This window comes from Stegostoma tigrinum, chromosome 1 (genome assembly GCF_030684315.1).
Source record: "Stegostoma tigrinum isolate sSteTig4 chromosome 1, sSteTig4.hap1, whole genome shotgun sequence".
Taxonomy (NCBI): Eukaryota; Metazoa; Chordata; class Chondrichthyes; order Orectolobiformes; family Stegostomatidae; genus Stegostoma; species Stegostoma tigrinum.
In genome coordinates, this window is record NC_081354.1 from 16,786,367 (window position 1) to 16,803,754 (window position 17,388).

Consider the following 17,388-nt stretch of genomic DNA (forward strand, 5'->3'; position numbering starts at 1 on the left):
CTGTGTCGTCTGGTTCTGGACTCCCCCATCAATAGAAACATACTTCCTGCCTCCAGATTGTCCAATCCCTTAATAATCTTATACACCTCAATCAGATACCCTCTCCTCCTCCTAAACTCAAGTGTATACAAGCCCAGTTGCTCCAATCTTTCAACATATGACAGTCCTGCCATTCCAGGAATTGACCTCGTGAACCTACATTGCACTCCCTCAATAGCCATAATGTCCTTCCTCAAATTTGGAGACCAAAACTGCAAACCGTACTCCAGGTACGGTCTCACCAGGGCCCTGTACAGCTGCAGAAGGACCTCTTTGCTCATATACTCAATTCCTCTTGTTATGAAGGCCAGCATGCCATTAGCTTTCTTCACTGCCTGCTGTACCTGCATGCTTGCTTTCATTGACTGATGTACAAGAACACCCAGATCTCGTTGAACTTCCCCTTTACCTAACAACTCCATTTAGATAGTAATCTGCCTTCCTGTTCTTGCCACCAAAGTGGATAACCACACATTTATCCACATTAAACTGCATCTGCCATGCATCCGTCCACTCACCTAGCCTGTCCAAGTCACCCTGTATTCTCATAACATCTTCCTCACATTTCACCCTGCCACCCAGCTTTGTCATCAGCAAATTTGCTGATATTACTTTTAATGCCTTCATCTATATCATTAATGTATATTGTAAATAGCTGCGGTCCTAGCACCAAACCTTGTGGAATGCTACTGGTCACTGCCTGCCACTCTGAAAGGGACCCGTTTATCACTACTGTTTGCTTCCTGTCAGGCAGCCAATTTTCAATCCAAGCCAGTATTTTTCCCCCAATACCATGTGCCCTAATTTTGCTCACTAATCTCCTATCTGGGACTTTATCAAAGGCTTTCTGAAAGTCCAGGAATACTACATCCACTGACTCTCCCTTGTCCATCTTCATAGTTACATCCTCAAAAAATTCCAGAAGATTAGTCAAGCATGATTTCCCCTTCGTAAATCCATGCTGACACTGCTATCCAAATGATTTGTAATTTCATCTTTTATAATTGACTCCAGTATCTTTCCCAACACTGAGGCCGGGCTAACCGGTCTATAATTCCCTGTTTTCTCTCTCCCTCCTTTCTTGAAAAGTGGGACAACGTTAGCCACCCTCCAATCCGCAGGAACTGATTCTGTATCTATAGAACATTGGAAAATAATTACCAATGCATCCACGATTTGTAGAGCCACCTCCTTAAGTTCTCTGGGATACAGACCATCAGGTCCTGGGGACTTATCAGCCTTCGGACCTAACAATCTATCCAACACCATTGCCTGCCTAATATAAATTCCCTTCAGTTCATCCATTACCCAAGGTCCTTCAGCTACTATAACATCTGGGAGATTGCTTGTGTCTTCCCTAGTGAAGACAGATCCAAAGTACCTATTCAACTCTCCTGCTATTTCCTTGTTCCTCATAATAAATTCACCCGCTTCTGTCTTTAAGGGCCCAATTTTAGTCTTAACCATTTCTTTTCTTTTCACATACCTAAAAAAAGCTTTTACTATCCTCCTTTATATTTTTGGCCAGTGTGCCTTCGTACCTCATTTTTTCTCCACGTATTGCCTTTTTAGTTATCCTCTGTTGCTCTTTAAAACGTTCCCAATCTGCCGGCTTCTCGCTCATTTTTGCTATGTTATACTTCTTTTTTATCTTTATACAGTCCTTAACTTCCTTGTCAGCCACGGCCGCCCCTGCCTCCCCTTAGGATCTTTCTTCCTCTTTGGAATGAACTGATCCTGCACCTTCTGCATTATATCCAGAAATACCTGCCATTGTTGTTCCACTGCCATCCCTGATAGGGTATTGAACCATTGAACTTTGGCCAGCTCCTCCCTCATAGCTCCATAGTTCCCTTTGTTCAACTGCAATACTGACACTTCCGATTGTCCCTTCTTCCCCTCAAATTGCAGATTAAGTTCTGGTGTCTGCCTCTGTGAAAACTAATGCAAAGTACCTGTCAATTCCTCCTCTATTTCTTTGTTCCCCTTACTTCTCCAGCCTCATTTTCAGGTGGTCCAATGTCCAGTTTTGCATTTTACTTATGTTTTAGACATCTAAAAGCAAAACTCTTCCAGTCGTCTTTTATGTTATTAGCTAGGTTATCTCTGTGATGTCCACAACGTTCATAACTGCCAATTTCAATCTGTGCTATCAGCTCATTTACCTTGTTTCATATACCGCATGTATTTAAGTACAGCATTGTGTCCTGTATTGACTGCCCCTTTTCTCATTGTCCCCTTATTTGTTGCCTCCTAAAGTTAGATTCTTGACCCTTTCCCTACTTCCAGTTCTGTTACTTGTTCTGGAAACTAATAACTTCTGCTGAGACCTCCCCTCCCTAAAGTTTTCTGTAATTTTCCATGAAACTGAACCATCTAAACCAAAATAATTGACTGGAGGTCCCCTGTGTGCATTTAGGGATGAGCAATAAATGGTGGCCTACACAGTGATGCCCACATCCTGTGACTGAATAATTATGAGTGGAATTGAAGAGGATGATCCTTTGACTATGAAGGCTATGGAGAGCACTCATGTTTCTTGGAGGGGATTGGATGAGGGCAGATGCAGGAAATAAGTCAGACATACTGCTGACCTGTTCACTAAAGCTGAGAAGACTGTCAGCTGAGGAAAAAGACCCATCAAAAATGATATTGTGTGGAAGATAACTTAATTGGAACAGATGTGATAAAAGTGGATAAACCGGTAAAATGGAATTGAGCCTTTACAAGAAGGACACTGTGAGGAAGTGTCGTCACAGTAGCTATGGGAGCCATTGGGTTTGTAATGAATAAAATCAGACAGCTTTTCCTTGGAAATGGAAATAGAGAAGTCAATGAAGGAAAGAGCCAGAGACAGATCAGCTGAAGATGAGCAAAGGGTGGGAATTGGAAGCGAAATTGATTAATTTTTCCAGTTCTAAAGAAATACAGGAAGCAGTAACAATATTGTAATGAATGTACCAAAAAAATTGTTGAGTTCACTGTATTAGTTCCCACATGACAGGGTCGCCATGTAATAAGGGGCTGAGTAAATTGGATCTGGTATTTTGAAGGATGGGAGATGATCGTATTGAAGAATTCAAGATTTTGAAGGGATTGACCATTTCGGTAGTGGAAGGTTGCTTATCCTAGACTTGAGAATCTAGAAATAGACGCGGTTTCAAAGTAATCAATCATTTAGGATTTATTTGAAAAGGAATAGCTTCTTACAGAGTTGAGTCTTCAGAATTTGGTAGCACAGTTGTTGATGCTCCAGCCTTGAGTATATTTAAGCATAAGATTGATTTTTGAACTCCCATGGACTGAAGGGTATGGGGAATGGGTGACAGAATATCATTCATATTGAATCATAATTTTATCTGGTTGAAGAGCAAGCTTGAGAGGTTATGTGGTTGATTCTTCCAATTTTTCATGTTCCCTTTTTATCATTTCTCAATCAGTTTCTTATAGCTAAATATGTTTATTCATCACTTTAGTAAATTATTCCGCAGTATTAATCATTTTTTTAAACTTGCAAATCTAGATTTTTTTGCTCTTAAGGATCCCCCTCCTGTGCTTTAAAATTTTTTTGGATCTGTGTACATGGTATTTTCTGAATGAAAATTAGTTGGACATTCAAATATATTATTATTGCTTTTGTACTAAATATGAAACTTGTGCCTGGTACTGAGTTATAATTTATTAAGGCATCAAGATATCTTTGACAATAACATGGTCAAGGTTGAATGCGGCTCAGTTCACTAATTCTTTTTAATTTCATTGTTGACCCCTATTCAGCTTTATATCAGACAAATGTCACCGTGATGAAATATGTTATTAGAAAATGAGCATATTAAATATTATCATCAGTTTAGTTTTCATGTTGCGTGTGGTATTAGAAATGCTTGCTTAAAAAAGAGCTGAGAGATCAGTTGAGTCTCAGAACTGACATGATAGGCTACTAATTAGCAGTAGTTAAAGGCTCAGCTGGTCCAGCGACTAGATCAATAAATTTTGGGGAAGCTGTGGACCAGTGGCAGTTGTTGTGTAGAAGTCTGAAAGGCTGAGGAATGCATTGGGCACTCTGCCAGTAAGGACAACTTTAGACCTTGAAAGTTTAAGTCCAGACATCGAGATCTCCCTTGTCTCAATTACATTGACTCAATTTTCAATGTAACTTGTACTCAGTTATTACCTGCATCGTGATAAAGAACAGGACCTTGTTTTCTAATTCATTAGCAGGAGGTGACTGTTGCTGGGTAGAGGACAGTTAGTAGCCAACCACGTTACTCTATGTCTGGAATCACAAGTAGGCCAGGCTAGATAAGGATGCCAGTTTCCTTCCCTAAAGGAAAGGTTTTTTCGACAATTGACAACAGTCATCATTAGAGTCTTAATTTAAAAACTGAATTCAAGTTCTAACACTTGCCATGACAGGGTTCGAGCTCAGGTTCCCAGAATGTTTTCTGGTTCTCTGTATTAATAGTGCAGCAATAAACCATTAGGCCATCAACTCCCCTACCATGTTAACATTTGACTGTGCTGGCCACTGCAGCATCATCTCTAACATCTAATTGTTATTAAAATACCAAAAGGTTTTCTTGTATCTCAAGATCAAATAAACTCTGTAGATCCCTATCAGGAAAGAAAATTGTAGCAACAGATCTTCCAGATGTATCTCAAACTGTGATAATCTATGACGAGGAAGCAGTATACAACAACAATGGCCTCCTTGAAATCTTCATGTGGACCCTTGGTTGAGAGTTCTGTTCTATATGTCAGTATTCATTGGCTTCAATACTTTCCAAAGCAAGATCAAGTTTATCAACTTTGGCAACAAAGGGAGTAGAGTTCTGTCCTAAATTTTGTCTTCACTAGACCCTTGATCTAGGATGCTTGATCTGTTCTTGTGATTATATTGTACACCAAGCATAGTTCTGCTTTCCGTCTTTCCTTTTCTACTGATTAAGTAAATGCCAAAGTCCATTTCTTCATTACCTTGAATGACAAGTTATTCAATCCTGTCTCAAAGTCTTTTTCCTAACGTTAGTCCTAATTATTCATTAAATTCCTTTATGACTGGGTTGTTTTTTTCATTTTGCCATTGGCACAATATTTTTAATCAGACAGACCCAACTCTCTGTCTTTAAAGCTCTAACCTATCTCCTCCAAAATATTCCCCTAAAACCTCAACTAAAACCAAAGTACTGTGAAATCTGAAATTGAAATCAGAAATTGAAACAAAGTACTAGAGAAATTCAGCAGGTCTCGAAACATCTTCGGAGAGAGAAACATCAGTTCTGATAGCAGACTCAAAATATTAACTCTGTTTTTCTCTCTCCACAGATGCTGCCAGACCTACTGAATTTCTCCAGCGCTTTCTCTTTTTACTTAAACTTGCATCTTGTTCAAGCTTTTAATCGCGTTTTCTAATATTTAATTCATTAACTGAAGTTATTTATTTGTACGATTGCACTTATTAGTCCTAACTTAGGACAACTTACTATACCAAAGGTACAATGCATGTACTGGTTGATGTTGTTATTGTATGGCATAAGAAGGCTGCAGCATGGGAACAGCACAGGAAATCTGGAAGAAGGCATGGCGGGAAGATTAGTAAGGATTTCTCTTTCCCAGTTGTAGACTTTAGGAAATGTTGTTTATGTTCTGAAGTGCGGCGGACTTAAAAGATGGAAATATAAAACAAAAACAGCAAAAGACTTGGCTCAAGCAAAGGATTGTTAAAATTTTAGTGCCGAACCTGACATATAGTTAACCTATCTGACCCCTCATCAGTGGTCTGTTTGGTCTTAAAATTGACATCAATTTTGGCAGCAAATTAGCAGGCTTGGAGCAATGCAAATTTGCTTATATGAGCATGCTTTAATCATGTGTTCACTTTAATCCCTCTGAAACGTCAAGTTGAAGTAAATAGACAAGACATTGCTTGGCTCACACGATATCCTAAATGCTTGGTATAGTAACTATTCTAGAGTCACTGACATTAATTGAAAAGATCGCGTAATATAAAATGAGTGACACATGAAAATTGTTATGTAGAAATCTCATTATAAGTGTGATCATATTTAAAATGGAAAATCCCACAGGCAGATGTTTTCATGATCTTACTGACGGCGTTCAGTAATATATTATCTTTCCACTTTTATTTCTCCTCATTCAGAGGATTTGCTGTTTTATATTTGAGTACCAGTAACCGTGGGATTCTGAATACACAGTTCCTAATATATGATCAGTTTTGTTTTCATAAATATGTTGCTTTTATCTTCAAAGAGCTTAATAGTGGCATCAGGAAAAAGATTCTTGTGCAACACAGCTGCAACACGATCACTGAATTATTTGTAGAGCTAGAAATTGATGGGTTTGTTCTTATAGGTATTGCAGAGATGTGGTTACAGAGTGATCAAGATTGAGAACTAACTATTCCCGATACTAGACTTTTAGGCATTTTGAAAAAGGAGAAGAGGGATGTAGCCCTAATATCAAAAAATGACACAGTGGTTGCAGTAAGAAAAGACCTTAATTTGGAAAGTCATAGCAGATAATTAGTTTGGGTTGAGCTAAGGAAAGAAGATAGAAAACATAGGTTGCTGTAGTTTACAAACTTCCTCACAGTAATTATATTGTCAGATAGGCTATTAATCAGGAAATTAGAGATCAATGTAGCAATGTTAAATCATAGGGCACTTCAATTTTCATACAGTCTAGGAAAGCCAAATTTTGCAGAAATACTTTTAAAGAATGAGTTCATAAAATGTTGTAGGGTAGTTTAGATTAGTATGATCAGTAAGGTAAAACAGCAGGGCAACAATCTATATTAAATCTAATACTGTGCAGTGAGAATTGTAAAAGGACCTTCGGAAGACAGTGATCACAATATAGTTTTACATTGTGTTTGAGATGAATTAACTTAAATCCACAACTGGAATTATAAATCTGAGTACAGCCAATCACATTGTTATGAAAAACAAGTTGGCCGATATAGATTAGGGATTAAATTACAAGAAACTATTGTAGCTATTCAATGAAAACTCAAATAATTCATTCATCATTTTCAACAAAATGCAGCTGGTTTTTAAAAAAGAAGGAAAAGTGGTCCAACTGTGGATAATAACAGAAGTTATTAGAGGGAGGCAGTGCTAACCATTGAGTAGCTTCACAGTGCCAGGGACCAGGGTTCGATTCTAATCTTGGGCAGCTGTCTGTGTGGAGTTTGCATGTTCTCTCAGTTTTTGCGTGAGGCTCTGCCAGGTGCACCAGTTTCCCCTCTCAGTCCAGAGATATGCAAGTTAGGTGGACTGGCCATGCTAAGTTGCCCATAGTATTCAGATGTTTGGTTAGGTGCATTAGCCGTGGGCCGATAGGCCTGTACTTTGCTGTACTGTTCTATGTTCAATTGGGTGGAGGTTAGAAAGACCTTAGGATTAGGATAAAAGTTCGGCACAACCACTGTACTGTTCTAGTTCTATGAAATGCAGGGTTACAGGAATATGGTAGGGGGGTTGGGTCTGGGTCTGGGTCTGGATACGATGCTCTTTGGAAGGTCAGTGTGGACTTGTTAGGCCTGTTTCCACACTGCAGGGACTCTATGATTCTAAGTTCAGGATAGTATAAGATTAAGGGGGAAAAGCTTCAAAAATTGCCAAAAAGAGTAGTGCACCTGATGTGTCCTAATTTTAGAATTTAGCAAATAATGATTTTAAAAAATGATAGAATAGCGTACAAGAGCAAACTAGCAAAAGGCACAAAAACAGATTGTAAAAGTTTAAATATGTATGCAAAAAGGAAATTAGCTAAAGTAAATAAAGGTCTCTTACAAGCAGAAACAGGAGATATTATAATAAGGAATAAGAAAATAGAAGTGAAATTTCTTCTTCCAAAAACTTCTGAAAATAGCGGAGACCCCAAAAGGTTGAAATTGGAGTTATCATTTATAAATATTGAAGAAATTGAGGGAACTTAAAGTCAACACAACTCCAGGAAACTTAGTTCTGAAGAACATTCTTACCCGACTCAACACGCTAACTTTGTTTCTCTCTCCATGGTTGCTGCCAGACTTGCTGAATCAGTCCAGTATTTCTTGTATTTGTCTCAAGCTTTTGGATTAAATGCTGAAACCATAACTATTGTTCACAGTCAAATTATTACAAGAGGCTAGAATTGGAGGAATGCATAGTTCTCTGATTGTTGTAGGGTAAGGAGGTAGGGAGAGTTGAGGTCAAGGAGGGAGCTGAAACATATGCCATTGTGATAAGAATGGGGGAAGGCTGGGTAGCTTTACAAACTTGTATTAAAGATATCTCACTGATGTTTGAAAGCGAGCTTAGTAGACACCTGAAAAGTAATGTGTACTTTTTTCTTAAAAATCAAACTTCTAATTTACTGCTGGATTGCTGAAGATGAGTGTGGAGTGACAGAAATTTGTATGGGTCATTACTCGGGATAATAGTGTGCATTTGGTGAGAGATTGTGGTGTTAATTGCTATTGTAGGTTAGCTCCGAGCATGATGTGGAAATAAAGGTCTTGGAGAGAACAACAGGGAGACAGGTTATTGGATGGGTGCATACAAGTATGGGTGAGAGAGAAAGTGAAAGAAGCTCTTATAACTTTAAGATTTGTCCTGATGATATATAAAACATATTTCAAACCTGTTTAAAATTGAAAGCTTTCATGTCTTGGAAAATAAACTGAAGCAGAGAAATCCCAACTCACCTTTTAACAAAATGTCTGCTGGAGTAGACTGTCAGATGGCAAAATTGCTGAGGGACCAGCCAGAGCATGGCAGTGCAGACAGACTTATATTTATCATTTTAATGAAGGTTTTTAGAGAACTAGTGACACTGTAAACTGGAAAATGCTAAGAGTCCCACCTCTTTTTGTCACTGGCAGTTTTAAATGTGATGGAATTATGGTCATAATTCACAAATACTTTAGTAATGTAAACCGGTGACTTGTCAGGAATTCTTCAGACCACCTTGGCCATAAGTTCAGGACTTCCCTTTGAAAACCATCTGATTGTTCCTCCTTTATGATGCACCTTAATGCATTGACAACATTTAGTTTCCCACAGTAATCCCTCTTGTTTTGGCTTTTTTATCTTAATATGCTTTGAGAGAGGTTTCAGGTTTTTTAAATATTTTGAAGAGTCTATACAAGTGCAAGTTGTTACTGACGTATTGATTTTAATTATTGTGAAGTATTTTTAGAAGGAAATACATAGCAGATCTTAGATTTTCTGTATGATCTTTATCAAAGAACAACTTTATTTTCCATTAAATGGTACAGGTTGCAACTCTACAAGAAGAAAAAGGCAGTTTACTAGTAGAAAACCAAGCTCTTATGGAGCGCCTCAACCAATCTGATTCTATTGAAGATCCGAATAGCCCAGCAGGACGTAGACACCTTCAACTACAAACTCAGTTGGAACAACTACAGGAAGAGACTTTTAGGTATTCATAACAAAATTACATCACATTTCAAACATATGAAGTATTGAGCTCCTTTCTTAGTAATCCTAGGATTCTCACTGTCATGAAGTTTCTCACAATACTTCTGAATACCTCATGGTGGAGGGTGCCACAGCAGACTGTTGGATGAAGAATATGGTCACAGATCTTACAAAAGCTACTTGAAACTAACAACTGAGAATTTTTTTGCAACCCTCCCACCATCATGATCCAAACAATAGGGTTACCTCTAGCTGTGATGCAGTTGCCTAATTTTGATATAGTTGACCAATTAAAACTGTGGGATCTTTTGATCTTTGGGGTTTCTTGCCAGCTGAAAGTCTATTTGCTTAACTGTTTATAAAGTAAGGACTTATTTATTTCTGTCACTGGAGGGTAGGAATGTTTAATTCTTTAAAACCTAATATCTTTGAATCAATATGCACGTGATGCTTTGACAAAAAAATGACAATGACAGTTCCATTTTGTTTCGCTGACACGTCCAAGACATTGAATCATCTGTAGTAATACTAAGTTGTTGCAGTACTCTAACTGGATATTTGCACGTCTTTGCAATGACTTGTATCTTGATGTTCTTTTTACATGTTTGTGAATTTCAGATTGGAAGCAGCAAAAGATGATTATCGAATTCGATGTGAGGAACTTGAAAAAGAAGTTTTAGAATTACGGCAGCAGAATGACGAGCTTACTAGCCTTGCAGAAGAAGCCCAGTCTTTAAAGGATGAAATGGATGTGCTTAGGTAACCAAATTTAACTCCTGTTTCTCATTCTTTTGATGTATAGCTCTCTTTTTTTTAAATACACCAGTTCTTCAGTTGCCTTTAGTAACAATCTCTGTCCTCCAAATCTTAGTTTCCTTGCAGATTTTTCTTGTTTGTGTTTCCCTTGACATTTAGTACATTGCTTGTAAATTCTTGAATTAAAAACTATTGTTTATTGACGCTTATTGCTTGAGCCTTTTTAGAAGGCTTATGTTTAATTTTTTCCATTATTAATGCTCACTGAAGTAATTGTCAATCCCTATATTACAACGATTACTTCTCCTTAGATGCTTACAGAATCTTTTTGTGAGTTGCTTGACACGAAATCCAACAACAGAATTTCCACGTTACTTGAACATGTCAGAAAATAAACTGTAAATACCTGATTATGCTTTCAGTCCTTGCTTGAAGTTGTTTCATATGTCTATCAAAGTTTCATTTAATACATCTAATATTCTATAATCAATTAAAAACACCTCAACAATCAATGTTTCCTCCAGGATAAGTTCATTCTCTGCTTAGCAGCATAATTATCAAGTTTCTTTATTGCGTATTTTCTGGTTTAAATAGTTTATACAAATCTCTTACGATGAAATACAACTTTGTCACCTCCAATCATTTATCTGATGTTTAGACAGTTTTTTTATTTGCCAATTGTTTGAACAGCTATATTACAGTTTGAACATAGTTTAGATACTGATATTTTAAAGGAACTATTTGACTGTAAAGTATTTTTGTATGTTACAAAGGTGTGCAAGGTCTTCTATAAATCCAAGTTCTTTCCTCTAGGCACTCTTCTGATAAAGTGACTAAGTTGGAGGGTATGGTAGAGTCATATAAGAAGAAGCTGGAAGATTTGGGTGACTTGCGTCGGCAGGTGAAGCTTCTGGAGGAAAAGAACACAATGTACATGCAGAACACAGTCAGTCTAGAGGAGGAGTTACGAAAAGCAAATGCTGCACGAGCCCAACTAGAAACATACAAGAGACAGGTATGTAATTGCAGAATAATGCTGAAGGAATTTCTAATCAAAGACTTTTTATGAAATGTCACAGTAAAAAGGTAGATATATCTTAAGTAGTACAAAAAATGTAAAAGGTAACATTCTTGGTAAGATCTGAATATTAGGAGTACTCACTGGACTCTGGAGTGGTTCCTGCAGATTGGAAAGCGTCAATGTGATGCCACTGTTTAACAAAGGAAGTGGACAAAAAGCAGTAACTATAGGCCAGCTAAACTTCAGTAGTGAGGAAAATGCTTGAATCTATCATTAAGGAAGAAATAGCAAGACATCTGGATATAAATTGTCCCATTGCGAATGCCCAGCATGGGTTCATGAAGGGTAGGTCACGTTAAACTAATTTGGTGGAATTTTTTGAGGACATTACTTGCATGGTGGACAGTGGGGAACCTATGGATGGTGGTGTATCTTGATTTCCAGAAGGCATTTGACAAGGTGCCACACCAAAGGCTGCTACATAAGATAAAGTTGCACAGTATTACAGGTAATGTATTGGCATGGTAGAGGATTGGTTCACCAGTAGAAAGCAAAGAGTAGGGGTAAATGGGTGCTTTTTTTCTTATTGGTGGCTAGTGGTGTGCCTCACAGATCAGTGTTGGGACCGCAGTTGTTTACATAGATGATTTGGAGTTGGGGACTAAGTGTGGTGTGTCAAAATTTGCAGATGACACTCAGGTGAGTGGTAGAGCAAAGTGGGCAGAAGACACAAAGTCTACAGAGGGATATAGATAGTCTAAGTGAGTGGGCCATGGTCTGGCAGATGGAGTACAATGTAGATAAGTGTGAGGTCATCCATTTTGGTAAGAATAACAGGAAAATGGACTATGTTTTAAATGGTAAAAAAATTGCAGCATGCTGCTGTGCAGAGGGACTTGGGTGTCCTTGTGCATGAATAGCTAAAAGTAGGATTGCAGGTGCAGCAGGTAATTAAAAAGGCAAATGGAATTTTGTCTGCAATTGCTAGAGAGACGGAGTTTAAAAACAGGGAGGCTTTGCTGCAGCTATATAGGGTCCTGGTGAGGCCACAGCTGGAGTACTGTGTACAGTTTTGGTCTCCTTACTTGAGAAGGGATATACTAGCACTGGAGGGGGTGCTGAGGAGATTTACTCGGTTGATTCCAGAGTTGAGAGGGTTGCATTATGAGGAAAGACTGAGTAGACTGGGATTATACTCATTGGAATTCAGAAGAATGGAGGGGAGATCTTATAGAAATGTATAAGATTATGAAGGGAATAGATAAGGTGGAGGCAGGGAAGTTGTTTCCGCTAGCAGGTGAAACTAGGACGAGAGGGCATGGCCTCAAAATAAAGGGATGCAGACGTAGGACTGAGGTCAGGAGGAACTTCTTCACCCAAAGGGTTGTGAATCTGTGGAATTCCCTGCCCAGTGAAATGGTTGAAGCTGCCTCACTGAATGTTTTTAAGGCAAGGCTAGATAAATATTTGAACAGTAAAGGTGAGTGGGTGGGTAAGTGGAGCTGAGTCTCAAAAAGATCAGCCATGATCTTATTAAATGGCAGGGCAGGCTCAAGGGGCCACGTGGCCTCCTCCTGCTCCTGGTTCTTATGTTCTTGTGAGTAATCAAACTAAAACGCTGCAATGTATAGAAACAAAAATGGAAAAGCCTGGAACAAACAACAGGTTAGTCAGTATTATTAGAGTGAGTAATCATTCGTATTAAGCATGTTTCTTTCAATATGATTGATAAATGAGAGATAAGCTGGAACAAAATGAAACTAAAATGGAAACTGTTATGAAGCGGAGGTTGACCCCTTTTTCTGAGAATTAAAACTGAAACACCCAAAGAGAAGCACCTCACCCTATAATCTGTAAAAGGAGTATGAAAAGTGATGTAACCTGCATTTCAACAACTTCTAATGGTTAAATAAAATACATCCCTAACATTCATTCTACGATCAATGAATGAACTTCTCCTAATGACTAACTATTTCTGAACATAACAAGATTCTAATGACGTGCTGTTCCAATAAATACAAGTTCACTTAAGTAAAATAACCAAAAACAAATAATTTAGTCTCTTGAAATTATATATTGAAATCCTCAGAGGCTGCTTTGCCTGCTGTGTTCATCCAGCTGTACACCTTGTATTCTCAGATTCTCCAGCATCTGCACTTCCTGGTATCTCTTGAAATTACAGCCGGGTTATGCATCTTCTGGAATGTTCTGTGGCTTCCCCGTCGAACGTTCTGTCAGGAATGCCTTCTTCATCCATTATTCTGTCAGAAATATTAACTAGTTGTGCTGCAGGTACCTTTATTCTTTAGATGGTGCTTTCTCCAAGACTGAGAGAGCCAGCGATTCTCACGTGAGAGCTGTTAACTTTGGTAGATGGCAGTTAGCTCTCCTGTCTTTGTCTATCTGCCCTCTTCTTTTATACCTTTGATGACATATTTGGTTTCTTACACTAGGATTTGTCCTATGTTGTCCAAACCATCAAATTTAAATTTGATTGGTTTTTGGTATCTGAGTGCCTGCTTCAAATTGGCTAAATTCAAAAACACGTTGTCTTGGTAACAAAACAAAGCATCCGCTTGGCCTGCTAACTGTATGGCCTTTTGATAGAAATATTTAAATTTGGGTGCTCTCTGTTTACTTGCAAACCTTCAAGCTGCTGCTCCCAGACATCGATTTTACATCTCTAAGCATGAAAAAGCACATCATCCCCCTTTCCATACTTCCCCCTTCGTATTTTACAAACACCAAATTCTAACTTTCGGCCTCCTGATCCACAAGTATTGTACCAAAACAAAAACATAAGTTGCTGAAAAAGCTCAGCAAGTCTGCAAGCATCTATGAAGGGAAATGAGAATTAGAGCTTTGGGTCCAGAGACCCTTCCTCAGAAGTTGGGCCTACCAGCCTGAAAAGAGAACAGATCGGTAATGAGGGAGTGCTGTGAGAACTGTTTTTCTGATGTATAGCAGCCACCATCCCTAAACATGACAATTTCCAGTCCTCAAATACTGATAGTCTTATCTTACAAGACATGCAATCTTTGCTGTAAATGAAATTAATATAACTAAAATTACTCAAGTTGGTATTTAGACAGAAATGTGTAGGAGGAGAGTGTTCATAAATCAACCTGAAGAATTAAGTGCTTATAATCATTCGGTAAGCATTAATGCCATTGTTCATTTTATTCTTTTATTTTCATAAATCTGATGAAAAATTGCAATAATTGCAAATGTTTAAAAAGCTGTATATTTAACTTTATTTCAAACAGAAGTACTATGAGGACAATGCCTTTTTCTTTCAAATTAGAAAGTGCTTTTGAACATGATAACTGGCAGCTGGCCTGTAGCAAAATCAAAAGAGTGACATGATGGCTCACTGGTTAGCTACCTGATAGTGCCAGGGGCCTGGGTACAATTTCAGCCTTGGGTGACTCTGCAAACTCCATACAAACATTGTCCATGTGTCTGTGTGGTTTTCCTCCCACAGTCCAAAGATATGCAGGTCAGGTGGATTAGATATGCTAAATTGCCCTTCAGGGATACATAGTTTAGGTGGATTAGCCATGGGAATGCAGGGTCAGAGGGATAGGATAGGGGGGATGTGTACCTGTTGGGCCAAATTCTCTATTTCCATACTGTAGGAATTTAAATTCAAAGTTCATTACTTCATTTTGCTTTAGATTGTCTGATATGGTACTTGGGTGTGTTCTACTGCAGCCATTTCTTTTCATCAGAATATATCCATGATACAGTTGGTGAGTCATGTACAACACCCATCACTGAAAAGGTTTCTGCAGAATTTGTGACTTTGTATTGGTTCCCCGGTTGGCCCAAATCACAGTCTTCATTGCATTTTAGCGATTTGACCCAAAGACATTCCCCGAGTAAAACCATGCAATAGTTCATAAGAGATAAGCTACAATACAAAATAAAACTAAAATATAAAGTACTTTAAAAATGAATACTTTCTGAACAGAGATAATGGGAACTGCAGATGTTGGACATTCCGAGATAACAAAGTGTGAAGCTGGATGAACACAGCAGGCCAAGCAGCATCTTAGAAGCACAAAAGCTGACGTTTCGGGCCTAGACCCTTCATCAGAAAAGGAGGAGGGGGAGAGGGTTCTGAAATAAATAGGGAGAGGGGGGAGGCGGATCGAAGATGGATAGAGGAGACAAGAGAGTTGCTGATGAAGGGTCTAGGCCTGAAACGTCAGCTTTTGTGCTCCTGAGATGCTGCTTGGCCTGCTGTGTTCATCTAGCTCCACACTTTGTTATCTTGGATTCTCCAGCATCTGCAGTTCCCATTATCTCTGATACAATTTTAATCTCACTGCGAAGCCTCTTCCAGGGATGCCTAACCTGAAGAAGTTATCCTCCTCCCTCTGGACAAACCTCAGCGGATTTCTCTCCCACTGCAACTGTCTTGTCTCCTCTATCCATCTTCGATCCACCTCCCCCTCTCTCCCTTATTATTTCAGAACCCTCTCCCCCTCCCCCTTTTCTGATGAAGGGTCTAGGCCCGAAACATCAGCTTTTCTGCTCCTAAGATGCTGCTTGGCCTGCTGTGTTCATCCAGCTCCACACTGTTATTTCTACTTTCTGAACATTTCAGTTTCCAAATGGCTAAGTGACAGCAGTTGTTATAATGTCCTTAAGTAAATAAGATATCTATAGGCGTATTTTTGGTTGCTGAAAGTTCAGTTCTTTAAGTTAGATTGATTTTGTTTACTCTAAATTTGTGAAATGCCTGTAAACAATCGAGAGTTACTTGGTAGGATGTCTCCCCATAATATTCCACTGGGGGAATTTTTGTCGGTTACTGTCCCTTTGGTTTTTCAGTTATTGTATTTCAAATGGCACTAAATAACTGTGGAGGGATGTTTTTTGAATAATTAATTTCTAAACCCTATTCAATTTTTATCTTTGTAGGTTCTTGAGCTTCAAAACAGGTTGTCCGAGGAGTCCAAAAAGGCAGACAAAATGGAGTTTGAATATAAAAGACTAAAGGAAAAAGTGGATACTCTTCAAAAAGAAAAAGAAGCAAGTTTGCTTTTCAATTTCATTTTAGATTTTGGAAGGAAATTCTGACTTCTGAGTTTCATTTGAAACAAGAATCTACCTTGTCAAACCATGGACGAATGTTATAAACTTCATGCGTGTGTTTTGCTTGTTTAAAATGACAGTTTTATTCTTACAAACAACATTTAAAGTTGAATCATGACATCAGTTTTCTGAAAGTTGAACTTTTGTGCCCAAGATTGAGAAGCACTTTTGTACTTGAACTTATTTTAAATTCACAGTAAGCAATTTCAAGATGTTCTGAATCTATGTTGTCATTTCTAAGCTATCTAAAACTCAAATATTTTTGCAGAGGTTAAGAACCGAGAGAGATTCTTTGAAAGAAACTATTGAAGAACTGCGATGTGTTCAGGTGCATCAAGGCCAACTTTCAGCCGGTCTGTAGCAAAAGCTTTGTTTTATTTTGTTTGAGATTGTCTGCTACACTATTTGGGATTCAATGCTAGTATTTGAATCATGCCTAATAGTAAGTGTTATATTCCCATTAGGTCTTATTCCAATCAACAGTCAAGAGGCACCAGACAGTTTAGCAGCAGAGATACTCACACCTGAAATCAGGTATATAAAAGTCCTAATTTTTTCAATGATCGTAATATATTTCTTTCAAAAGTAAGTAATGTGATTTAATATAGGCCTGGAAGAAATTAATCTGTGAATCTGTTGTATTCAGATTCAATTTCATTAGTTTTGTATTTGATGAGCTGTGTACCTTCATTTCCAATCCTGTTTGTTTCCCTAACTTGATTGAAGTCTCTTGGGTTTTATTTTTGCCGTTTCAGGACTCTTTGTGGATATGAATTGTAAAAGACCTGATCCGAATGATTTATAGTTCTCAGGGTAGTTGTAGGCTTCATAGTTCTCAGTTCTCAGAATACAGTGAAATGCAATAAATGAGCTATGACATAATTGTATACAATAAAACAAAGAACTGCAGATGGTGGAGATTTTTAAACAAAATAAGCTGAAATTGCTAGAGAAACTCAACAGGTCTGGCAGCATCTGCAGGGAGAATACAGAGTTAATGTTTTAAGTCCCTTGACTATTCAT

At 38.2% G+C, this 17,388-nt stretch overlaps 1 protein-coding gene across 6 annotated transcripts in view; it reads left to right on the top strand.

Annotated features, from left to right (window-relative positions):
- The window catches only part of hook3 (hook microtubule-tethering protein 3), a 92,164-nt gene that overhangs the window by 39,000 nt on the left and 35,776 nt on the right, over window positions 1-17,388 (top strand). For all 6 annotated transcript variants that reach the window (XR_009447247.1, XM_059654777.1, XM_048522395.2 and 3 more), the window contains 6 exons: window positions 9,323-9,486; window positions 10,104-10,244; window positions 11,055-11,256; window positions 16,192-16,302; window positions 16,634-16,718; window positions 16,830-16,899. Coding sequence is in view for 5 of the 6 variants with exons in the window: in XM_059654777.1 (XP_059510760.1) it covers window positions 9,323-9,486; window positions 10,104-10,244; window positions 11,055-11,256; window positions 16,192-16,302; window positions 16,634-16,718; window positions 16,830-16,899 (773 nt within the window). In the remaining variant the exon portion in view is untranslated. The remainder of the gene's footprint in view (window positions 1-9,322; window positions 9,487-10,103; window positions 10,245-11,054; window positions 11,257-16,191; window positions 16,303-16,633; window positions 16,719-16,829; window positions 16,900-17,388) is intronic.